At 41.0% G+C, this 25,740-nt stretch overlaps 2 protein-coding genes across 2 annotated transcripts in view; one reads left to right on the forward strand and one right to left on the reverse strand.

Annotated features, from left to right (window-relative positions):
• The window catches only part of EFR3B (EFR3 homolog B), a 117,269-nt gene extending 102,392 nt beyond the window's left edge, over positions 1-14,877 (forward strand). Inside the window, exons 16-23 of the mRNA XM_083360863.1 lie at positions 2,465-2,596; positions 4,011-4,078; positions 4,438-4,565; positions 6,840-6,931; positions 9,039-9,087; positions 10,363-10,469; positions 12,463-12,512; positions 14,389-14,877. Coding sequence (XP_083216989.1) covers positions 2,465-2,596; positions 4,011-4,078; positions 4,438-4,565; positions 6,840-6,931; positions 9,039-9,087; positions 10,363-10,469; positions 12,463-12,512; positions 14,389-14,494 — 732 coding nt within the window. The 3' untranslated portion in view covers positions 14,495-14,877. The remainder of the gene's footprint in view (positions 1-2,464; positions 2,597-4,010; positions 4,079-4,437; positions 4,566-6,839; positions 6,932-9,038; positions 9,088-10,362; positions 10,470-12,462; positions 12,513-14,388) is intronic.
• A 6,534-nt stretch (positions 14,878-21,411) lies between these two features.
• On the reverse strand, positions 21,412-25,459 carry POMC (proopiomelanocortin; the record flags this gene model as incomplete). The annotated part of the gene is made up of 2 exons (XM_083359097.1): positions 25,271-25,459; positions 21,412-22,077 (listed from the first exon to the last, which is right to left on the reverse strand). The coding sequence occupies exons 1-2, from the start codon at positions 25,400-25,402 to the stop codon at positions 21,412-21,414; spliced, it is 798 nt and encodes a 265-aa protein (XP_083215223.1). The 5' UTR covers positions 25,403-25,459.
• Positions 25,460-25,740: the final 281 nt, after the last annotated feature.

Here is a 25,740-nt window from a genome sequence, read left to right on the forward strand (position 1 = left end):
ATAAGACGCACTTTTTTTCCCCAAAGGGGGGGGGGGAAACAAGGGTGCGTCTTATGGTCCGAAGGTGATCCGTATGGCCAGCCCCAACCTCCGCAAGTGAAAGCAAGGGAGATTGCAATTGGCTCCTGCAATCTCCCTGCGGCCCGGCTTTCTCTTGCAGAAGGCAGGCTGAAACGGAGCAAGGAATGCGAATCGCCCGATCTCGCGCTCCTGCGATCTCCTCTGCTCGGGTTCAGCTTCACTTGCTACAAGAGAAAGCAGGTTGAAACAAAGCAAGGGAGATTCCCTCGCTCCGTTTCAGCCTGCTTTGTCTTGTAGCAAGGGAAACTGAAACCGAGAAGAGGAGATCGCTGAAGCGCGAGATCGGGCGATTCGCATTCCTTGCTCCGTTTCAGCCTGCCTTCTGCAAGAGAAAGCCGGGCTGCCTCCGTAGGTACTGCTCTAACGCAGAGAGGGAAGGACAAAGAGGGAGGGAAGGAAGGAAAGAAGGAAGGGACAATGGGAGAGGGAGGGAGAGAGAGAGGGAGGGAGAAAGAGAAAAATAGCGAGAAAGAGGGAGAGAAGGAGAAAGAAAGGGAGGAAAACAGAGGAAGAGGGAGAAATAGAGGGAAAGAGAAAAAGTGGGAGAGAAAGAGGGAGAGAGAAGGAGAAAGGGAGGGACATAGAGGGAGAGAGAGAAAGAGGAAGAGAAAGAAAGGGAGAGAGACAAGAGAAAGAAAGAGGGAGGGAAATAGAGGAAGAGGGAGAAATAGAGGGAAAGAGAAAAATAGAGAGGGAGAAGGAGAAAGGGAGGGAAACAGGGAGAGAGAAAGAGGGAGAAATAGAGGGAAAGAGAAAAATAGGGAAAGAAGGAAAGGGAAAGAGAGAAAGAAGGAGAGGAGAAAGAGGGAGGGGAGAGAGGGAGAGAAAGAGAAGGAGAGAGAGAAATTAAATTAGTAACATGATTGTTAAGTGAATCTGGTTTCCCCACTAACTTTGCTTGTCAGAAGGTTGCAAAAGGCGATCACATGACCCTGGAACAATGTCACCATCATAAATATGAATCGATTGCCAAGCATCAGAATGTAAATCACATGACCCTGGGGATGCTGCAACGGTCATAAGTGTGAAAAATGGTCATAAGTCACTTTTTTCAGTGTCATAACTTTGAACGGTCACTAAGTGAATCATTATAAGTCGAGGACTACCTGTACTTTATCATTTTTTTCCTTTTTTAGGGGGAGGGTGTCAAGTTTTTGACACGTTGCTGGGTGACATTGCCTTGTCCTAAAAGTGGTACAATGGATGAAAAGGTTGAAAAGCCCTGTTTTAGTATACTGGTACTATTTGGTTCAGGATTTTTTTTTCTTGTTTTCCTGCTCTAAAAACTGGGTGCGTCTTATGGTCCGAAAAATACAGTAAATAGATTTTATAGCACCACTCCTAGCCCTGTGTTCCCCAAAAGGGAAACCCAGCCCCTTTGCTTTGAAAGAGAGATCAATCCCATCACAAGCACAAAATCCAGAAGTGATTTCCAAATGAAAATAAAATGTTCTTTTCTTTAAATAAAGCAATCAATTTGACCATCTCTTTTTTTCTTGTTGTGGAAAATACTATTTATTTCTGTTTGCACTTACTAATCTTTATAGGCTATCATCATTTACGTTAGCAAAATTCAGTATACTCTTTCAAATTCTTTGACCTTAAGGGCAAAAAACCTTTTTCTGATAAACTAATAAAAAATTTGATACCAAAAGAGAGATCAATCGTAGTAATAAGTAGAATCAGAATTAAATTTAATCGTGCATGCCATATTAAAAGTAAACATTCAACATTTCTATCTAATTTTTACCCATCCTTTCAAAGATAGCATTTTTCCTGAAACAGATTTTCCTCCGTTCTTCTTGAATCCTCCCGGATTTAGACCAGTTAATCCTGAGGCCATTCCCAACTACTACCTTGGTTTTAAAAAAAAAAGATTTTTTTTTCTTTCTCTCTGATGGGATTTGGATTATTGCCTTTATATACCTTCAAGCTCTGATGCCGATACAAATTCTATGTCCAAGATGAGTGCAGGTAACCTGAAACTCAGACATGTCTGGCTGTCCACAACTTACTACAGAAGTTGTGAATGCTCCAACGCTGGGAGTTTATAAGAAAAGACTGGACAACCATTTGTTTGAAATGGTATAGGGCAGGGGTAGGCAACCTTGGCTCTTTTATGACTCGTGGACTTCAACTCCCAGAATTCCTGAGCCAGCATTCCTGGCTCAGGAATTCTGGGAATTGAAGTCCACGAGTCATAAAAGAGCCAAGGTTGCCTACCCTTGGTATAGGGTTTCCTGCCTGAGCAGGGGGTTGGACTAGAAGATCTCCAAGGTCCATTCCAACTTTATTATTATTGTTGTTGTTGTTGTTGTTGTTACATGGGGGTTGGGGGAGCTTGCTTGTCCTTTCACTACAATGCTGTCTGTTCTCTTTGCAGGAACTGGCCCAGGTGAACGAGGATAACCTGCCATTGTACAGCCGCTGTGCCCTGTACGCCCTTGGAGCAGCCTACCTGAACCTGATCAGCCAATTGACCACTGTGCCTGCCTTTTGCCAGCATATTCATGAGGTCTGCCACTTGACCTTACCTTTGCTTATCTTTCCTTTACCTGGGGTTTTTTTCCTACCAGGAAGCCTCCTTCAGACTGGTCCAAACAGATTGGTTCAGATTTCTAGGAGCTGCAGTCCAAAACATTTGGAGCACACAGGGTTGGGGAAACCTATCATAAGAATATGAAGTCTCAGCCCTCCATACCCTGTAAAAACCAGTGGGATTTTTAGGGAACCCACAAACAGGACTTTCCCTTTTGTGATCCCCAGCCACACTAGGTGAACTACCTACAGCCTCAAAGTACTCACACGTATCAGACATTGCTGGACTAAACCCATCCATCCAAAGCCTTTCCTGAAAAGTGTGGCTGTCTCTCCTCTGTCTCTCTTCTCATTGCCTCTCAACATATGATGCAGAGTGATCACACTAAGTGGTTTCCTGCCATTCCATCACTGCCTATATATCATATGGAAGAAAGTGATTCCGAAGCACCAACTTTATCAACTTTCAGCAAGATGTGATTAAGGACTGTGTGTACAAGTGCCTTTATTAACAACTGCATATTGGAAATTGTCACCAGGCTCCCAGATTCGATATACTGAAAACTCAATTTGCTAACCCAGTAATACTAATCAGGAGATTCCTGAGTAGCAGTGCTTTCTTAACTCCAATTCATTCTGTGCAACTCTTAGTCCTGCACTGGACTAATGATGGCATCCAGTAATATTTAGATGCCCGCTCATACTTACTACAGCCATATCTTTGGGAAACACAGAGCAGGGAAGCTTATTAGACTTGCCAGGCAAAGCGTCCAAAGATAATACTGATATCTGATTGGATAAAATCTGATATTTGTTATTCCCCTAAAGTAAGGCCTAGCCCGAAAATAAACCCTAGCGTGATTTTTGGGAGTGGGCCTAATATAAGCCCTACCCCAAAAATAAGCCCTAGTTTGGGGGCCAGGCACACACCTAAAAATCAAGCTAGGGCGGGGGTGGGAGGGTGGAGCTGTCCCACATGCCCTGCACCCATTTACCTTGCAGTCAGGCCTCTCCTCACTGCCCACTTCTTCTGAGGTGTCTTCTGCAGTCAGGCCTGCATTTCTCAATCACAGGCCTTTCCAGAAGGCCACTGCAGCCGCGAACCGAGCTATGGATTGAATCCATAGCTCAGTTCTTGGCTGCATAGGCCTTTCGGAAAGGCCTGACTGCAAAATGCAGGCCAGAATGCAGCCGCAGAATGAAGCTGCTGCTTCGGCTCCAGAAGAAGTGGACCTACTGGGTGGGGATGTCAGTGCCGGAGGTGAATAAGACATCCCCCAAAAATAAAACCTGGTGCCTCTTTTGGAGGCAAAAAAAGGACCCAGTCTTAAAGTTTGGACCCAGTGCATAAAGTTTGGTAAAAAAAAGTCTTGTATTTTTCTTCTCTCCAGGTTATAGAAATGAGGAAAAAGGAGGCTCCCTACTTGCTCCCTGAAGGTGTCTTTGTAGAAAAACCCAGGTATGAGAGCCATTGTTAGCTTAAAATAGATTGCTTATATCCCTCTGTAATTTAGATCAATGCTTTTCAACCCTAGCAATTTTAAGATGTATGGGCTTCAACTTCAGAATTGAATTGCTGGCTGGGGGAATTCTGAGAGTTGCTCTGCACATTTTAAAATCGATAAGATTGAGAAATCTTAGTTTAGATAATGCTTTGGACAAATGGGCTTTTCAACCAATTTAATTATTCCATCATTTGCTTTCAGATCTGTTTTCCACATGTGTCCTTCCTTCCCTGGAGAACATTTACTGAGTGATATGGGTACTTGGGGAGTCATTGGGACAGTCATGTATTGTTTCTCTTGCTTTGACCCAAAGGCTGTCACGGAACCTGGATCACCTTGGCCCCGAAATCCTCTTCCGGCAAAGCAAGATCAGTGAAGTGCTGGGAGGGAGTGGCTACAATTCAGATAGACTCAGCACACCTTACATCCCTCAGCTGACAGGTATGAGGGCAATGGGTCATATATTTTTCTCTACTGAAGAATTTTATCATTACTTTTCAGAGCAAATTTATGTTGTGTTATGACTTAAAAGTATTCTAAAGAGCCAAATTGAAGATGGTTGATTCTTCACTGTTGTCTTTGTGCTTCATACAGCTGGGCTTTGCACTCAAATACAGCAGCATTGTGTTTCATTTATCCCTCTTGGTTTTAATGTACTTGCTGAAGGAATAGCCTTCTGCCATCTCTAAATCTAGGTGGCCCTAGCATCTTCAGCTACTTGGCCTTGATAGGATTGAGTCAGAGACAGTTCCTTGCCAGCCAGACCCACATAGTTCCAGACACTAGAATAGAACCTCAACAGCCTCTTTTAGCCAACCTAACGTTGGCAGATATAATTAATCAAATCTCAAACTGGCATATCATTTCACCCAGCCATTCCATGTAGATATTGAATACAAAGTGAGAAAGAGTTGCTCTGTGGTAACCTGCAAAGGAGGAACCCAGGGAGTGGCCTCTTTCCACCTCCACCCCCCACCCCCAATTGTGCGAAGCACAGAGAACACAAGATTGTTCTTTGTAACTGGTTCTTGAACAATAACAGAATAACAGACTTGAAAGGGATCTGGGAGAGATTCTAGTTTTCTAGACTTCTAGACTAGTCTGTACTTACACAGCCCACTCTCTCTATCAACCATGGCTTTCTGATGGAAAATTGGTGAGCTGAATTCAGTTCCTTGCATTTGTCCAAGAACTGAAGAGAGGATGAGAGGCTTTTTAGCTAGTACAATAAGATGAAGATTGTCTTTTCCTGCTTAAGACTTAGCTGAACAGCATTCCAGAAAATGCTTTTTGAGGGTACAGAATTCAATTATGCAGCCTACTTGAAAAACTGCAGTTAACAGGAACAAACTCTACTCTTTCTATATGTAATAAAGCACTTTGGGACTAGCAAAACCAGAAATAACTTAAGCAGACCCTCAATTTTGGATAAATTATGCAATGTGCTCATTTTGTTTCATCCAGTGTTATTTGTTGTGCAGGATTTGAGTTGCACAGCAACATCACTTTATTTTTAACTCTTACATTTACAGGATATCCATTGCATTCTTTCTTACCCATGTTTAACTGAACATTTGCAATTTTCCTCTTATAGTTTTCTAAACCTTGTGGGTCTCTCACCCAAACAGAAAAAAGTGAAACAAAGTTGTATGGTCTGTCAACCTCAAGAACTGTGTGTTGTTGCTTCATAGTGTGGTATTTGTCTTACTGGGAGGGGCACAGCTTTGAGAATAAGCAAGGATTGGAAAGTCACTGTGCCCTTGAAGTTATCTAGCACTACTGGTTCAGAAGCAATGTTCGTGGTTGCTTTGCATAATCACACTTATTCTTATATAAACATTGGTTCAGATTTGGGGAAAATATCCTCAGTGGTTTGTAATTTTGCCTAAAGATAAGCCATTCTGAAAGCAAGGTATACTTAAAAACGTCAAGGAAAAATGAAGATTTTGTAATTATAACTAATTCCTAAAGCAAAGCACTTGCCTAGGCTTTAAAATATACTATTGGTGGCTCCTTTCATTGTCACAAGTTGGCCTATCTTTCAGGAGTGTTCTGTGCTTATAAACTACCTCATTGTTCTGCTAAACTACCTCATTGTTCTGCTTAAAACAGTCCTCTCAGTGGTCTCGATGGTACAAAGAACATGCTCACTGTATTTTTGAATTAAAGGATTACAAGCAAAAGGGCTAGGAAATTAAAGCAAGTTCTCTTTGTCTTGGAAATGCATGCTCCACAATTTTAAGTAATAACAACCTTATAACTATAATTATTTTGGCTGTAACTGTAGCCAACAATCTCAAAGACAGCAGATAAAGGAAGCTGGACTAGGGTGAACCAGTACTCAGCTCATTGATAGGATTCACACAACACGGCAAACTAAGCAAAAATCAGGTTAGTTAATGATTCAACCTATTACGGGAACTCAGTACCTCACTATCCTGAAATAGGCTGTCACGTTGAGCCATAATATGGCTTATGCTTTTGTATATAAATGTTCAATTATGTTTTGTTAACTCACATTAAGAGTTTAGCATATTGTAGAAATCCAGCCTCTCTGAAGGCAGCATGTGTTTATTTATCAATCACTGTCACAGGACCATTTGAGGAAACCAGGGCCAAATAATTCCTCTTGCTTTATAATTCCCTGCAAAATGCTAGAAACATAACCTTTCCAGCTGGGAAAGAAAATGACTTTATCTCCCTTTCCCCTTTTAGATGAAGACAGACTGTCTAAGAGGAGGAGTATTGGAGAGACCATCTCTCTACAAGTTGAAGTGGAATCCAGAAATAGCCCCGAGAAAGAAGAGGTATGCCATTCTCAGTGTATCCCCTTTTTGGCTAGGCTCAGCAAGGATAAATTGAATGAGAAATGGATGGTTGGTAACCTGTTACCAGTCTTGTGAGATCCTCTTTACTTTATTCTGAACTCTTTACAACATCACTAATATTTTTTGAGATGCTATTTTATTTTGTACCTATCATGGAGCAGTTTTTTAAGACCCTAACTAGACATTATGTACTGATTTATTGAATTCATTTGCCCAGGCAATAAGAAGTGTAACAGCAACTTGATTAGAAAAGGGTTTACTTCATCCCATATGTTTCTTTATTGGTTAGCTCCATTGTGTTCCATCTACATTATGTTGAAATTAGATTTCCAAGTTCAAATTTTTAAGGCAGTATGAATTGCATCCCAGGTACCAAAGGAACATTGATGGTGTTGGTAAATTGTCTCTAACAGTGCTTCGAGCTGTAAGCACCTAGCACTTATAAGCAGTATCCTGAATAACGGGAAGCGGGCTTCCTATAATCGTCTCGACTGTCCTTATCACTCTCTGTATGGACCTTCTATCTGAGACACTGCTACCACCAAACCAAACAGTGATGCAGTTTGTTAAAACACTCTCAATCATCCTTCTGTAAAAAGTGGCCAGGACAGAAAGAGAGATGTGGTCTCCTCATCCAGTGCAAGAAATGCAAACACTGGTTTGCACGTTTCACTAAAGATAACGTATGAAGAGACCAAGTCAGATTGTTAGTTCTTTGTACCCCCAGGTACTTAATACTATTGACCACCTCCACAGCTGCAGCCTTGATACAAAGTAGAGTATAATTATGCTGGCTCTTTCTAAAATCAACAATGATCTCCTTTGTTTTATTAACATTCAAAGCTCCATTATTTTTATTGCACCAGTCTACCAAAGCCTTCACCTCCTCCCTATATGAATCTTCATTATCATCCCAAATAAGACCCACCACTGCCATGTCATCCGCATACTTCACAATATGATTCATAGCAGATTTGGCATAGCAGTCATGGGCCATGAAGGTGATAGATTACAGTTGAATATTAGGGGGAGAGGGGGACTGGTAGTAGAAAGAATTCATCAGTCAGTTCTCCAAAGAGACGGTGAACACACCAGTTTGCTGAATGTGTTCATATAGAGACTGAATATCCTGTTGTGGATGCTTTAATTAGGATTCTTGCACAGATAACAAATTGGGCTGAATGGTCTAAATGGCTTTTTCAATTCTGTGATTTGATGGAAAGTTAATCTAAGTGAAAATCTGTATTTATAGTAGCAATAAATCAGGAGTCTGGCAGCACCATTCCTGACTCACAGATTTTAATGAAAGACATAAGCTTTTATGAGTTGCAACTCACTTCATCAGATGCATAGAGGTGCTGCCACGTAGCTTCTATGGTAGGTCGAGGATAAGAACTTTTAATTCAAGATAACTCTCAGTGGTCAGCAGACCACTTTGGGTAAGCATTTATGAAATGCCAAATGTTTTCTTTTTTATTCTGGCATGTAAAAACGAGGCTAGTGAACTTTCAGATCATTGATCTTATGCTTATCCATCTGTTTTTGTTCTGAATCTGTCATACTTGTATGTTCTTAGTTACAAGACAAGAAGGATGAGAATAAACCTTTTAAAACAAGTGTTTTTCATTAATAAAACAAACTCCATAGTAGGATTTAAGAAAAGAAAATAATGGACTGCTTACCAAATCCTAACCAAATATATGAAGCATGGATTCCCTAGTTAGGTAGTTGAGTGTCTCCAATGCCTTGGGCCACCTGGAAGTTTGGCATGCAGCAAGGAGGAATGTTTGGGGCAAGTGGCAAAATTGTTTGGAAAAGAGGTTTAGCTAGAGGAGTGCAAAACAGACAAGATTATAGAAAAGGGGATTTATTATTTATTTACATTCTTAGGATAATACATTATACAGATTATTCGTTTGATGAGGTAGTTCGCTTTTTCTTCTGTTAAATAAAGTTTCTTTATGACTATTATTCCTTTAACGTTGGATGTCTTTCTAAACCTCTTATCAGATTTTAATATGCCTAGTTCCTAACATACTCTTTCTCTACCATTGTTTGTGTTGTTCTTCCCATCAATCCCCCAAAGAGAGCGCCAGCTGAAGAGATCACGTATGAAACCCTCAAGAAAGCAATTGGTAAGTCTTTTTCACGGCAATAACAATTGTACTATTTCAGCTAAAACTAGATTGACTGGGGGGAAGGGAGTTTTGAAAATCTCTGATCTAATTATCTCCCTCCACCCCTTTTCCTATTGTCAGAATCCATTTATATCACATTCATAAATGTATGTTTAAAACATTATCCCACCCCCCTGGATTCTGCCATCTCCCGAGGAAGGAGGAGCGGATGTGGATTCAGCATGCCTTAGGTTATTTCAAAGACCAAGGGAAACCTTTTGAACTGGGGGAACAAAGGGGAGGGTTAGGGAAGAAGGCATCTGTTGTGATTCAGGGTCAGCCTGTGGGTTCGGCAGTTGGGTCGGACGACTCAGAGGAGGAGGAGGGGGGTGTTGAAGAGCTTGCTGAGGGGATTGGACAGCTTGATGAGAGCCCCCAGCAAGGCCCCTCTCATCTGGTCACGATGCAGACCCAGCTGTGTGAGCCTGACAGCGTGGATGAAGATGACCCACAGCTGGCCCTGTTCAAGGACGCCCGACGCAGGAGGCAGTCAGTCAGGAGTAAACAGAGGAAGGCAATGGGGCACCTCGGAAGGAGGCACAGAGAGGCCACACCCTGAACTGTATTTAAGGGGAATATGTGGGAGGGCTGGTTTGCTGAAGGCAACCGCTTGGATTGTTCCTGCTTCTTAGCTCGTGTTTTATGGTTGGTGTCTTGTCTTGCTCTGTTTTATGTGAATAAATTTGGCAGGCTTTATTCCAGCCACTTGCTGTTTGTAAAGGGGTTGTCCCTGCTTTTGCTGCGGGGCCGGTAGCAGACTGGTACAGAACAGTATCTGGCCTGTGTCTTCATTTAAGGAAGAAGGCAATAACCGTAAAAGATCCGAAGTTCCCTTTTTCCCACGAAAGGGATGACACGAAGTAATGATGGGGGGGGCTGACCAAATGGGGTTGAGGGAAGGGGGGTTGAACTGGGAACTCTTTATAAAGTTTCAATCTGTAAAACAATACTAGGTCCTGTCTTGTATTTCCACAACCAAACATGTCCTAGTAAAAATTCCTTTTGGACTAGAACTGACTCCAAGAGTTTTTGTTTTCCTAGACGTGGATTGGGGTGGGTCCTGACACCTATTCTATATATGCATCCCAGAATAATAGCACAGCAATTAAAACAACTGAAAATTAAGACAAACTCTGCTTTCATCCTAAACCAGGAAGCTGAACTCAAGTTTAAATGGGCAGGATTTTCATCCTACTCCTCCCCAGTCATTAATTTTTCTTGCTTTCTTGTTAGTCGACAGTGTTGCTGTAGAGGAACAAGAGAGGGAAAGGAGGCGGCAGGTGGTTGAAAAATTCCAGAAAGCTCCCTTTGAAGAAATTGCAGCTCATTGTGGGGCCCGAGTAAGTATCAGGGCTTCCTGTTGTGGTCCCCTCTCTCCTGCTCTGCTTGCCTGTATTGTTTCCCTTGGTATATACTGAGGAACAGTCCTCATACAGAGGATAGCATATCTTGAAATAAGTAGGATAAGATTGAATAATGAAATCATACCACATGGCAATAGAAGAGAAATGTGTTTTATTTGTGTTGTAACTTATTCTTGATGCTTCTTTATGTATTGATTCAGCTTGATAAAAGCTGAATAAGATTATTTTTGTTATTTTGCTCGCTCATACAGATCAGTAACAATGTTTTACAGGTTGTAGAATGGCCAAAGTGAATCATCATCGTGTTTCCTCAGTTATAATGTCACCTCTGTCCTGTTGCAGTCCAATGCTAAGACAAGCTGAAATAGGTTGAGGTGTTCCAGAATGGAAGTGGTGTTTTGTGTGCTAGGTCAGCACAATCTATGCAGACAATATAGGGTGTATGGAAGAGGTAGCTTGAAATGAAGCGATTTTGCACCAGCATTCTACAATATTATTAAAAGAGAATTTTCCCCCTTATTCTGACACTGTCCAAGGATAACCTCATGCTCTATTACATCTGTTTTGGGCACACAAGAGTCCCAAGTATCTGTTCAAATATTTGATCAGGTTAGAAAAGATGTCTGCATAAAATTTGTTTCCTCCATATTTGTACCCTATTCTTCCACAGCAATAAAGACAATGTGGTGCTTCCTGTAAATTCTAATCCTGGACAAATTAAGGAAAGCAACTGGTGGAATCCTCAGGTTACTGAATCTTGTTCCTGTTTTGAAACACATTTCTAGAGTTCTTTTAAAGAGCACTCTTGTTTTGAAGGACCTTGTGTAAGATATGACAAGTGCTTCAGAACACACCAGTAACCTGCAAAATCAGATATCCAGTCACTCCTACAACCCAGGCCCACATATATATGGAGGGTAGTGCCAAGGGATGTGTTTGTGTGTGTGCTCAGAGCAGTGTGAATTGGCCAATAGGTGCTGAGCAGATTCTAGCTTCTGATCAAGTCAACTGCATTGTTGATAAGTGTGCTAGATCTTGTCCATAACAAAGACTTTGTAGGGAGACAAAAGAAGTAGTCATAACAGGCAATTCGTCAAAAACCATTGTCAGAATGGGGGACTCCCATAGTTCAGTGTTTTCTCATTTGCAGTGAATATGCAGAGCAACTAAACTGCAGTCCCTGGCAATGCAGCATTTCTCTCTAGAGCAAATAAGGGTGTGTGGGGAGGACCTTATAATGATCAAGAACCACACATCATTTTGAGGAGGTACAAAGTAGTTGGTGCCGTAAAGGTTGCTTGTGGGCCTGTGTTGAGAGAACAAAAGGGAGAAAAATGTCTTGCTGTCTGGCACCCAAAAGAGCTGCTGCCTTTCCAGATAGGTTCTTAACCAAAGCCATTAAGAGTCTGGTTTGGTGTAAGCAACTTCCTCTATTCATCAAATTAGTTTTAAGATTAAGATGTTGGTTAAATAGACATTTTCTTCTTCATGGGGCCTGAAGTGCTCAGCTTAGGCAGTTTGAGTTGCAGTTCTCAGGAATGTTTGTGGAGGTCACTTTTTCCATTTTCAAACTGGAAGTTCTATGAGTATAGTTTAATTTGCAACTTTTTTAATTGTCCAAATGTTGTTCATAACAATGGATTGTTATTCTGGTGTCATAAATTAAATCACCACCATCCCCAAAATTAAAATGCCTAAGATGAATAAAATAAAAGATTTTTCCAAAGTGCTTCTACTTACTCTGAAATAAGATAGCGCTAGTGCCACTGGAATTGCAGAGCTACCCATGAAAGGGGATCCACTCTAGGTTGGGGAGGGGGGATTGTAGTAAATTTAATTTAAAGGATTTTGTTATAGTGCCATATAAAATAGAATTTGATGAAAACCCTTATGAAAAATCTCTTTGTGTTCATTACAAGGTGACTTTCCACTTGCAGTACTTAAAATCAATGTGATATTCTTATTGCAGGCAAGTCTACTACAGAGCAAGCTCAACCAGATTTTTGAGATCACAATACGGTAAGGGAAGGTGACATAACTTTCTCCTTAGGGATATCCAGGCAGCAGATTGCTAGCAGAAACAGCAATTATAGTGGTTCATCAAGACAGCAAGATTGGCAATAAAGGATCTGAATAGATCTGAAGTAAGCAAGGGTGCTTTAGATTCTCTGTAGGAATCCTCTTAAGCCAATTGGCTTCTTCCTAAAGAACGCTTGCCTTTTATGGGATCCTACAGCAGCTAGCTGGTTCAAGGGAAATCTCATTTATTTATTTATTTATTGGCTGTTTGTAGCATCGAGTAACAAGGGGTTCCACCAAATACCTGAGCTTCTGCAAAAAGCATTATGTGCCCAAAGGTTTGTCCCTGTAGAGATCACAGCCCCAAGAAGCCAACTTTTCAGACTTTTCCCTTTACCAGCATGTTAGTATGATTCATAATCTATATGGGAGGGGGAGGTAGGAAAGCTTTCCTAGGTCCTCAAATAATGATTTATTGCTCTTGCTTCTTGCTCTTCCTTCCGAGTTGGTGGAACAAAGTTTCCCACCTCATTCTGTAGTTTAGTTTTTGGGGTAGTTGCTATTTTCGTTTTCTCTTAAATGTCTTATCCCTTCCACACTGAGGGCAGATACAATCTGTCCCCTGTCCAGCCCCCAGATTTCGCTGGTTCCAGGACTGCCTCTTTGCCTCAGCCTGCCGCACAAGTGTCTCTTCGAATTGGAGAAGGCCATGCTGCGTCTTTAGCCTCTAGGCTGATCGATCAGAGGTCAAGGGTTCCCAGCTGTTAATGTCCATTCCCAAGGCCTTTAGATGTGGTCTGGGATATCTGAGGGAACACCTGCTGCCAGCATCAAGCTCCCTTCGTCCAGTGCGCTCCCACAGGGAGGGTCTTCTCAGGGTGCCGCCGGTAAAAGATTGCCGGTGGGTAACGCCCAGGGGGAGGGCCTTCTCAGTGGGTGCGCCTGCCCTCTGGAACCAGCTGCCCGTGGAGCTGAGGACTGCCCCCGACCTCCGTTCATTCCGCCGGGACCTGAAGACCTGGCTCTTCGAGCTCTCTGGCCCAGGCTGAGAATTTTAATTCTAATTTTAATTTTAATTTGGGGGTTTATTCTCTCAGGGACTATTATAATCTTTTTAATTGTTTTTAACTTTTGTATTTCTTGTTTTAATTCCCTGTAAACCTCCCTGAGTCCTTCGGGAAAGGGCGGTATACAAATCCAATTAAATAAATAAATAAGTAAGTAAGTAAGTAAGTAAATAAATAAATAAATAAATAAATAAATAAATAAATAAATAAATAAATAAATCCCTCTTGCAGATATCCTTATATCGCAGCTCTGGTCTCCCTCTGGGGCGCTTTCCCTGTACTAGTTCTCCATACAGGAGATCTTTTGGAATCCGACCATCAGCCATTCTCACGACATGCCCAAGCCAGCGTAGACATTGCTGTTTCAATAGTGTATACATGCTAGAAATTCCAGCACATTCCAGGATTGTGCTATTTGGAACTTTGTTATGTAGGTGATGCCAAGAATACGTCGGAGACAGCACATATGAAAGTGTTTAACTTTCTCTCCTGCCGTGCGTAAAGGGTCCAAGACTCACTGCAGTACAAGAGTGTGCTCAGGACGCAGGCTCTATAGACCTGGATCTTTGTATGTTCTGTCAGCTTCTTATTAAGCCATACTCTCTTTGTAAGTCTGTTAATTGTGGTGTCTGCTTTACCAACCACTCTTGAATTGGCCTTTTTAGCCACACCAGATGCTGCTTTAGGACCTCTTTCCAGAGCATGATGCCATAGTCTCTCGAGACTGAAGGATGCCAATGAATAAATGTCTTATACCTTCCTGTCCTTATATGCTTGTTTTCCTGTCTTCCTGTCCCCCTCCATTGCAGACCCCCTCCCAGTCCCTCTGGAACCATCACAGCTGCTTATGGCCAGCCTCAGAACCATTCCATCCCAGTGTATGAGATGAAGTTCCCAGATCTGTGTGTCTACTGAGAGCCAGACTGCATGCCAAGACGAAGCTGAGCAACAAATCCTCCAGAACCATGCTGAATGCTATCATGGCGCCTTTGAGAGCTACAGGGAGCTCCTGGGGCCAGGGAGCAGCCACTCAACATCCCTTTCAAGCGAGAGAGTTGGACACCTCCCTTAGAGTCTACTCACTTGGTTTCTCTTCCTTCTTCGTGATCAGCCCATGTTCAGTCATGATAAAAGCCACAAAGTGCATCCCCAGAGCCTTTTTATAGACTGGGAAAAGGTGGCAATTTGTTTTGCTTCCCTTTTCTAGAAGCTGTTTTAATAGTGTTGAAGAATTGAATCTTTCTCTGGTGAAAGCGAGTGTTGATAATCCATTACATAAAATGAATTTATTCTCTGTGGGTTTGTCTCATTTATCTTATGTGTGTGGTTCCTTGTTCAGAGTAATTCCCTTGGGTTTTCTTCCTCTTGTCTCCTCTCCTCTCCCTTCTCACAATTGAAATTTTACTCTTCATTTCAAATGTTATAATAATAATAATAATAATAATAATAATAATAATAATAATAATAATAATAATAATAATAAATAATAATAATAATAATAATAATAATAAACCTTTATTGTCAAAGTACAACATGTGTACATTGAGATTAGCTGAGCCTCCCCCTGTGCTCTCTCCCCCCAACACACAGTGACAACAAACCCTCCATCCCACCACACTATGTGAACCAACTACACCACACACCGGCCTCCCAAGTCAACTCTGCATAAGATTACATCCCATTCAAAAGCCTAACAGCCCACGGATAAAAGCTGTTCTTCAGCCTGTTGGTACGGCTGGCTATATTCCTATATCTCCTACCGGATGGTAGGAGAGTAAAGAGATACCGTCCAGGGTGTGAGTCATCCCTGAGAATCTTCCTCACTCTTTTTCAAGGCAGCGAGCCCTGGCGATGTCATCCAGTGGTGTCAGGGAACAGCCCACAATGTCTTGTGCTGTGCTCACTACCCTCTGTAATACTTTCCTATCCGCGGCTGTCAGACCAGCATACCAAACCACAATACCATACGAGAGGACGCTCTCTATGGTAGACCGGTAAAAGAGGGTCATTAGCTGTTGTTCTACCCTGTTCTTCCGCAAGATCCTAAGAAAGTGAAGCCTCTGTTGGGCCTTTCTAGCCACCTGGGTTGTGTTAACTTTCCAGGTCAGATCTTCACAGAGGTAGACTCCCAGAAATTTAAAGGAGGGAACTCTCTCTACACACTCTCTCTCTCCTCTAATGAAAGGAAGGGCACTTTTTGGTGCCAGGGTGTGCACTTAATCTTTTGGAGAACATGATGGTACAAGGCCATGCCATATATGTAGGCTTTCAGGTGTATTCTTTTGGCAATATTAAGAGTATTTAATGCCCTTCCTTCATTGACCTGTGTGTCAAACCTCATAATGGCACGAAGGATTTTTAGCAAGGTGAGTGAGAGGTTTAAATAAACCAAGATGATAACAGACACGCTGCTCCTTTTCTTAAACCCATTATCCTTTTTAACAAGTGGTACTTTAGTTCAGAGTTTCCCAACCTTAGGAACTTGAAGATGCGTGGACTTCAACTCCCAGAATTCCCCAGCCAGCATAGCTGGCTGGGGAATTCTGGGAGTTGAAGTCCACGCATCTTCAAGTTCCTAAGGTTGGGAAACGCTGCTTTAGTTGTACTGTTGTAGGCTCCATCCTGACTTAGTTGAAGTTCCACATGCTATTAAATTGGGGGGGGGAGCATGATTGAAGGCTTGCATGCAATCCTAAGGCCTCAAATTGCCCTTTTCTAATTTTTAAAATGTGCAGAAAACTTTTCCTCTCTAATGAAAAAGAAAACACTGACGCATATTGTTTGGGAGGAACAAAGACAAAGTAAACTACAGGGAGGAGCTGCAGGAAATGTGCTGCTCATTAAATGTTCAGCTGTGGCAAAAAATAGCAACTTATTGAAACTAAAGGAGAGTTTTTTTGCTGCAAAGATGATCATCCGTATGGAGAAAAATGTTCTTTCCAGCCTTATGGTTTCTACAAAGGAGTAGAAGATGGATATGACCAGGAATTATTGTCCTGTCCACGGGAATGTATTCCTAACCAAGATTACACAAAAATTGTGAAGTGTATATTATGATGTCACAACACCTCTGACCTTTCATATTAGTGTTACAACTTTGCATACAAGTAAAGACAGGCAGAATTTGCATCACAACATTTTGATCCATATTTCGCTGGTTGCCATACTCTCTCCTGCAGACCTGCATAGTCCTGATTCCATGTGAGCTCTATCTGCCTGCTGTGATATTTGTCCACTGTAAATCTGTCTGGGTGCCTAACATAATGTCATTCTGTTCATTCTATGACTAAAATGCCTGGAGATTCCCTCGAAGAGACGAAGAGATTAAGAAAAGTGAATTTTTAGATACTTAGGAAATATTTTCCATCCCTTGAAAAGTTATTTCTTGGCCTGAAACATCAGAGCAATTGGGTACAAAGTTGCCAGAGTTCCTACAATTTCAATTTCAAATACAGAATTATGAATTGAGCTAGTGCAGGGGTAGGCAACCTCGGCTCTTTTATGACTCATGGACTTCAACTCCCAGAATTCCTGAGCCAGCCAAGCTGGCTCAGGAATTCTGGGAGTTGAAGTCCATGAGTCATAAAAGAGCCGAGGTTGCCTACCCCTGAGCTAGTGGCAAAATGTAATGATGGGCTTCAATAATAGTGCCCATACACAAGTTCCCAGTTCAATTCTTGACTGTTGCCACCTATAAAAATATTCTATTCTGTTTAAGATTTTAGAGCAATCATTTGCTAGAAGGCTCTCTGCCACTCTAATTTTTCCAGAACACCAGCCAGGTTTACCCTTATGTTTTTTTCCTAGACTGCTAGGCTATAAATAGCCATCATTTAATTTACTAAGAAAGCCCATAGGTTTCTGCTGAGTTACAACTCATGAAGATAAAAACATATAGAAGATGGTGCTATTTGTGGCAACATACCAGCTGCTTCTTCAATCATCTGGTTTTAATTGACCATTTTAAAAAGAAGAAAAAGTGGCCTGGTTGCCATGTTTGAGATAAATTCCAAATTCCATCAGCCTCGGCCATCATGCCCAGTGGTCAGGGATTGTGGAAATCCTACCTTTAACATATAAGGAAAGGATGTCGTAGACAAGGCAAAATCTGGACCAGTGGCAGTCTTTCATCTATAGCTCTTCTGCAGACTAAGCATAAAACTCATATAAACAAACAGGTTAGAAAGGAGCCGAATGACACTCCTGCTAAATTACAGCTCCCTACAACCCTAAGCCAGCAGGTCAATGGTGAAGGATGTCATAACGTCCAAAGGACCAGATGTTTCTTATCCTTAACAGTTTTCAGGATCAGCCTTTTACAATTGTAAAGTTGAGTGATGTACTGTAGTGGTTCAGTTAATAGTCAAATAGGATTCAAATATGTTGCTGTTATGGAGCTTTGGAACTGCTGGACAAAACTGCAGTTGTCACCAGCTATGGAAGATTTGCATGTGAGTGACTGTTTGCCACAACTGCACCTGGAAAACTGACAACAGCTAGTAAACTCATCCAGTTCACCTCTTCATAAACCATATTGTATAGGTCAAGAGCAGACACTGCAAGGACTACTGTATGCTACTTCATTGTTGCTGGAGAGGACATGCTCTGGTCTTTTTGTTTTTATCTTTTTTTGTCTCTTGAATGATGTGTAAATATGGCTTAGTTTTATGTGCTTCTTGATAGATGATTTGTCTGAATACAAAAACTTCTAGGAATTCCCTAGGGTGTGGGTGTGTGTTTTGGTCTAGGATGCTTACAGTTTCCCAGACTAATTTAGGCACAGTCCAGAAAACCACACCCCCATGAACATTGGCTAAGCAAGCTACTATATACTATATAAACAGAGAGCAAATCCAACACTCGCCCTGGTGGTACTGCTTAGTTGGTTAATGAAACATTAACAATCAAACAACCAAGATTCCATAACATACTTTATATGTATTGCCAAATGAATATTGTAGATAAGTCATATTCAATACTCAGTCCCTCAAAAAAATTTAAATAACTATTAGAAATAAAATGAACTAAGCTACTGATCCCTTGGTTAGCCCAAGCATTCCAGTAAAGCATCTTTCATGCTATTTTCAAATTTGGGTTATTCTATCATTTCTCATGTGATTCAGAAATGAAATGTAACCTTTTACAAATAACCAAATATGCCTGGTAGCTTTTAGAGTTGAAAACAGGTCCCAGTTTAGTATACCTGGGCCACAAACTTGTCAAGGTTTCAGAAGTGTTACACATTCATTCTCCAAAAAGGCCCAAGGAGGGGAATAATCATAAAAAACTTGTTCAAAAAGTAAAATTTTAAACTTAAGGCCCAATGATATAGTTGAAAATCCAGCATGTTAAAACCAGCATCATCATCTAATAACCTCAGTTTGGCCAAGGATATTCAAAAGGGTTTATCCTGCAATAAAGTTTTTCTCATTACCTTATCTATTGTGTAGATATCTAATAGGAATTAATATTGTAAATCCCTCTTAGAATATACATTAATCTTTTGATTTTACCAAAATATTTAATGGGAAGTTCAACCATTGAACAATTTATACTGCTGAATAAATAATTGAAATCTACTGTCCACTGAAATTGCATTTATATATTTAGGCATATTTAATTCCCAGCCCTTAGTTCAGGTATAGCCCACAGCTTCAAGATAAAATGTGACTGCACTAGGAACAGGTGGAACATTTCCAAGTTAAATAATATTTCATTCTTTTTTATGGCTAGATCTAAGAAAGCTTGAAATACCGTATTTTTGTAATCGTGGTATTTAAAATACACAATATGCATTTTATGTGGGGGAACAGATTGCATTAGGTATTAGCTGAAGCTGTTTTACTGTTGATCTTCCCAAAGGTCATTTATAGTTGAGGGACAGTTTATTTATTTCTGAATAAAGATATCTGGGTGCCCTTTCCAAATAAATGTTAAATGTTGTTGCCAATTTGGATTGCACTATCTTTAAGAGAGTAAAGCGTAATATTTAAAGCATGAGATTGAAGGAAAAAGAAAACAAAATATGATTCTTTGTGAATGGCCACACTACTTAGTTTATCCATACAGAAGATTTAATGTAACTGTCCCAGATGTTGCATTTTGTTTTCCTGGTGTGCTCCTTTCTGTTCCTTGCATTCACTTACACCAAATCTTATGCCTAGATATCTACCAGCCTAGAAAACTATTTTGCCATAATAAATATTTGGAGTTGCAGTTACTCAAAATTTTCCTCAAGGGGAAAAAAACAGCCCAGCTGTCTTTTGAAGAAAAAACAAACACCTTTGAGTCTTCTAGTTAGTGTTATTCCAGTTTCATTGATAGACTAAATTTTCCCTGCTGAGGTAAACAATGAAAACTTGCCTCACCCCACCTCTCAACCTCTTCAACTGTAGTATGCCATTCCTGAGCCCCCACACCACTGCCCCATGGCCCTAATTTAGGAAGTGCTGGCTGCTACTAGAAAAAGCATCTGGCTGAAAACTATGGGGTTGTATATTAGATTTCCAGTTAGGGGCATTTTGATGGCCAAGCAGTTTTCCTTTGTTCTGACAGCTTAGATTGTTGAAGAATAAAGAACCACAGGTATTGCAAACACGGGGGCAGGTAGCAAATAATTTCCCTCACTCCCCGTAATCTCTCTCTCTCTCTCTCTCTCTCTCTCTCTCTCTCTCTCTCTCTCTCTCTCTCTCTCTCTCTCTCTCTCTCTCTCTCTCTCTCTCTCTCTCTCACACACACACACACACACACACACACACAAACATTTTTTGTATAGGTGGGGTTTGTGAGGGTTTTTTTCTAACTCCAAAAGTAAGTACAACTCAAGAGACAGGGGACAGTCTCAGTGGTGATGTTTTGGTCCTCTACCACTGGTTAGCTGGAGAGAGCATCAATTGCCTCAGGCTATTTCCTGCCTATTCTCAGAGTTCCACTTTCCACTAGAGGCAACGTCCAAATCAGCATCAAAATGCTTTGGAGAGAGACTGAGGGGTCAAAATGTGTTGTGTGGAAGATCTTTTGGTTGATTCTCAGGGACATCCTCATTTTAAGTCAAATTGTGGACAAGTAATTTACTCTTGAAACTCACAGTATGGTTCCCCAATAAAATGTAATGTGGTACATAGGGGGGAAAGGTAAATATTTAGAGGTGGCACCCATTTTCCTTGAGATGCGTGTGTAAAAGTGATTTGACCTTGCCTGCTTTTTGATCTACCCACTTTTGGACTAACTATTAGCATACAAAGACAGGTGCAAATAAAATCTTTTTTCCCTCCAAAAATGAGCCTTCTCTGATCTTTTTTTTTAATGTTGATGCCATTCAACATTGCATCCCTGCCTGCTGCAAAGCAGAAGATTCTGAAATGATGAAGATTGCACTCCAAGTAACCAAAAGACAATCTCAGACACTTAGTTAGCTTGCAAAAAATGTATTGTTACTCTTAGTAGTAGTAGTTTACAACTTTAATCCTTTCATTTACAGTATTGTACAGCTGGTTTAAAATATAAAAATAATCTGTCCCTCTGAAAGATAACTACTCCTTTAGCTCTTCTTCCTGCTTACTTACACACCTTGGCAGTTGTCACCTTAAACATCTGTCACCCACGCCTCCCACCAATTATTGGTATATTCAAAACCAGAAGGCAAACGTGAAAGTGTCTCCTAAGCAGTGAATTTCTTATTTAATACTAATAAGTAAGAACAATGAAAATAAATGATATTCATTAATAATATTGTCATGAAATATGTCAGAGAAATTCTTATGTGAGGCGCCCAGACCTTTTTCCCCATTGCTACCCAGCAAGGGTGCTGTTGGTCTTGATCTCCCTCACCCTTACTGGCCTTTCTTATAAGCAGTTTTGATGATGGCGTTCTTAAAAAGAGTCACTAGAGGAGTGTGACTGTGCTCTGAGGTCATGAAGCCACCGTAGCGCTTCTTCTTGGACAGGGCTGGGGTGTTCCACCGAAAGTGGTGCATCTTGTAGGCAGCGTTAACATTTTTTATTTTTCTCCGTTGCTTTTCTTTGTCCACCTTAGTGGCTTCACTGCTCTGCTTTTCCTCCGGGGAGTCAAGTTCAGGGTATTCCATCTCCCAGGAAAGGTCTCTTCTGAACTCCTGAGGATAACTCTCCGACGATTCCTCTTCCACCCCATTCGGATTGACTTTGATGGGTCGCCTTTTCCTGCCCACTGGCTTCCCCCATCGGAAGTGCTCCATTGCATAGGACCTCTTGCCTTCTTGCTTTTCTCGGGACTCTTGGTGGCTTTCTCCTTCCCAGCTGTCTTGGGTTTCTGAAGAGGCCGAGAAAAGATCTGCTCCGGAGTCACTGGAAAGGTCCTTTCTTTTATTGCCGAAGTTGCTGCCGTTGCTGTTACTCTTCCCAAATTTGTTCCAGTGGATGTACTTCTGAATATTTTCAGAGAGAGGCTGCATGTGACCATTTCCTGGATAGACTGGAGACTCGTTTGAGACGCCCATTCTGCAAGCCCTGAGGCACTCCTGCAATGGAAACAGGGGAGGACAGGCAGGGAGATATTGGTTTCAAAACAACTGTACAGGTTTCAGTTCAGCCTAGAGCTCATTTGCCTTTCTCGTTTTCTCACGGTTACTGCCTCAGCAATGAGAGTCAGACTCGCCAGCCTTTTGCAAGGCATTTTTTTTATTTGCAGGCAAGTTTTTCTAAAGCTGAACTGTTCCTTTTTAAATTTAATTCAATCATATTTAGAATCTTATTCGTGCCTGGATCATGTATTCTTTTAAAGCAGGAAGCAACTTGGGAGAAGGCTTTCATCTAAGCATAGTTGGTACCTCCAAAAAGTTGGCTGAATCTCACCTAGCCAGTCAAACCACTCCTGGTGTATCTGCTTTTGCATCCTCCCACTGAAAGAATTTCCTATATATTTCACTTGGACAGGAACAAGCAAAAGCTGCTTTTCTCAGTGATGATAAGGTGGCAAAAAAAATAGTAAGTAACATTTCTTTGGTTTCAATTTCCCACTTACAAATTTTCAGCCATTGTTGGAAATTGAATCCTAGACTAGATGAGATAAATGATTTGATATCATAAATGAAGTTAGATAGCAAGACAAAATTACTCCTGTCGATGCCTCACGTATTCATTGGATGTACATCCTGCCCTTCCTTCTTCAAGAACATTCAGAATGAGATCCTTTTCTCTTCCAGAAATATCCTGGGCTTCCAGACATCCCTTTTAGAAGCCAGATTTACCAGCAATTTCCACATTACTGAAGCCCTCCCACCTCTAATCCATTATAAATGCCTCATGCCCCCACTATTTTCTCCAGCAAGGAATAGTTATTTTGATGTTTCAAATCTACAAAATTACTAGCTTTGCTACTACATCAAGGAGCTCAGTCTTTCTGTAACCCAGGTCAAGAGTTCTGTTTTCCACTGGAGAGTATTCTCATCACATATCTCATTTTTCCATGCTCAGTGTAACTATTTCATTGCCATGTGAAACTAAGTCAGATGCCGTTTCGGCAATCAGTTTCCAATGTTCTGGTGTTTGTGTGTGTATTGTTTGGCGCTGCCTACCACCACATGCTGCCATTTGGAAAGATTTTGCCACCATTCTGCTAACATTTGGAATGCCCCTTGAGGTTTTCAAATGCAGGCTTGCCACCAGGCTGAACATGAGGGTGCCCTTCCCATGCCATCATTTCTATCAGTCTCTCTTATTAATTAATTAATTAATTAATTAATTAATTGTTTTCAGACCACCAAATACACACAATGATGTTGTGGAAGAGCAATTTTATTTTATTTTTTTAGTAGTAGATGAGGGATTTCAACTGATTTGTTTAAGTCCAGGAGGCAGGGTTCAGTTATCAGCAACCAAAAAGGTGTCAATTATTGACATTCATTGGTTGACTTCTCCACGAGCTCTAGACATGCCAAGATGTGGCTCTGCTGTGCATACTGATATAGAACTGGAAAAAAAGTGATCATTTCAGACTTTTTTGGCCTTAATTTTAAAATGCAATATAAAAGCTTAAAGAAATGGAAAGACTGGTGGTCTGGGGAAAAAAAGATCGACGACAATACAAAAGGAAAATTAAGTTCCCATTATCAGCCATCCATTATCAGCCTAGCTTGCTTCTGCTACACTCTCCTTCCATAGTCCCTTACAACAATGGGTTTCCTTCTATAGCTGGATTATACCATCTGAGCCCATGGATTACCTTCCCCTCTACAAAGAGGATTCAAAGGCAATTCATTGACTTCTGGAAGAATGGGGTAAAACAGATGGATTAAACTTCAGCACAGCTTACCATTTTGCCTCAAATGAAAAAAAAAGAAATGAAACAAAAAGAAGAGATGAAAAAGTTATTCCCTCTCCTCTAATGAAGTATCACATCTCAGGCCCCTGGGGGGGAGAGAAAGAGAGGGGGGAGAGGAGAAATAAATAGACAGAAGAGGAGGAGGAGGAGGAGGAGGAGGAGGAGGAGGAGGAGGAGGAGGAGGAGGAGGAGGAGGAGGATAGATGATAGATGGCAGACAGGCAGACAGGCAGACAGACTGACATTTAATGTGTTCTCTGACTGCAAAAAGCTTGCTTGCGCTGCTAAGGATCTTTTCAAACAAATACACTGTATCATCAGATTTCCCAATTTTACAACATTTTTGTTTCATTTCTTTTTTTTTCATTTGAGGCAAAATGGTAAGCTGTGCTGAAGTTTAATCCATCTGTTTTACCCTATGTGAAGACAAAAGGAAATGCTAAGGAGATGAACTAAGGTTGGGATCAAGAGTTGATGCTCTCAAGATGCCAGCCATAGTTGCTGATAAAATATCAGGAGATTTATTGTCTCAACCACAGCTACTAAGCTATGAAGCTCAACATTGCACTACAGATAGTGGCCGTGGAAGCCTAGACCAGTATATAGATAATGCATGATTTAAAAAATATTATTTGATTTTAATTATGTAATGTGGCCACAATCAGTTGCCATTGGGCTTTTTTAGAAAAAAAAACAGCATACATACAAACATACATAAAATTTACTGTAATTAAATTATGAATTCTCCCAAAGTATATAATAGTTTCCTCCTTTTGTCACATTAAACATTCCAAGTTGCTTATGGAGAATTTTTTGAGGACTATATCCCATCCTTTGCAGGGGCTACATGTAAGCCTGGGACTCTGGTTGCGGACTTTTGTTGTAAATACTCTGATTTAGGTCATTCAGGACTTTAGAAGGTCCTGTGAAATAGACACATGTAGGCTTCTTATGATTAAAAAGTTAATCACAGATTATATACAATGCCTTCATCAATCTGAATAATTTCTATCAATAAAGGAAAATATTTGTAGCTCAGGTTAGTTCTCTCTGAGCTTGGTTGTTTTCTTGCAGACATTTCATTATCTAAACTAGGTAACATCATCAGTGCACTGGTAATGTTACCTAGTTCGGTTAATGAAATGTTTTCAAGACAACAGCCAAGCTCAGAGAGCATCAAGGACAATAACTTCTATTTAATCCCCATATAAGCAAGTGACTATCACGCATAATGTTGGGTAACGAATTCCATACAAACATTATAAGGCATTTCCTTGAGTTTACCTGAACTTAATTCACAACCATTGCATTGGATGGTCTACATTCTGGGCCTTCTCTCCCAAATACAGCCACTTAAGAAAAAGAGGGACCTAGGTAAACCGTCCACTTACCAACATCTTCACTTCCGTGTCCATGTCCCAACACCAACTGTTGTCCCAACAGAGGCTATGCACTCCTGCCACTGAATGGATGAGCAGAACTCCCATGATGGCCCAAAGACTTCTCCACTGGGAGTTCAGCATCTTCAGAGAAAGAAGACTGTTCCTGCTGAGATAAAAATATTGGCCACCAAAGAAAGCAAAGTAATATAGATTATAGAGAGTCAGTTGGATGTAGCAGATATAGCATCAGGCTAGAAACTGTGAGACTGTGAATCCTCATCCCACCTTAGACACAAATCCAGTTGGGTGACCTTGGACCAGTCACTTTCTCCCAAGCCACTTCTGAAAAGCCTTGCCAAGGAAAGTGCAGGGACCTGTCCAGGCAGCCTGAAAAAATCAGACACAATTGAATGGAAGGAAAAAAATATGGGTTATAAGTAGCATGAAATGATGGGGTGCTTGAGCTGTCAAAGGTTTGG

This window comes from Vipera ursinii (assembly GCF_947247035.1).
Source record: "Vipera ursinii genome assembly, chromosome: 1".
NCBI classification, from domain to species: Eukaryota; Metazoa; Chordata; class Lepidosauria; order Squamata; family Viperidae; genus Vipera; species Vipera ursinii.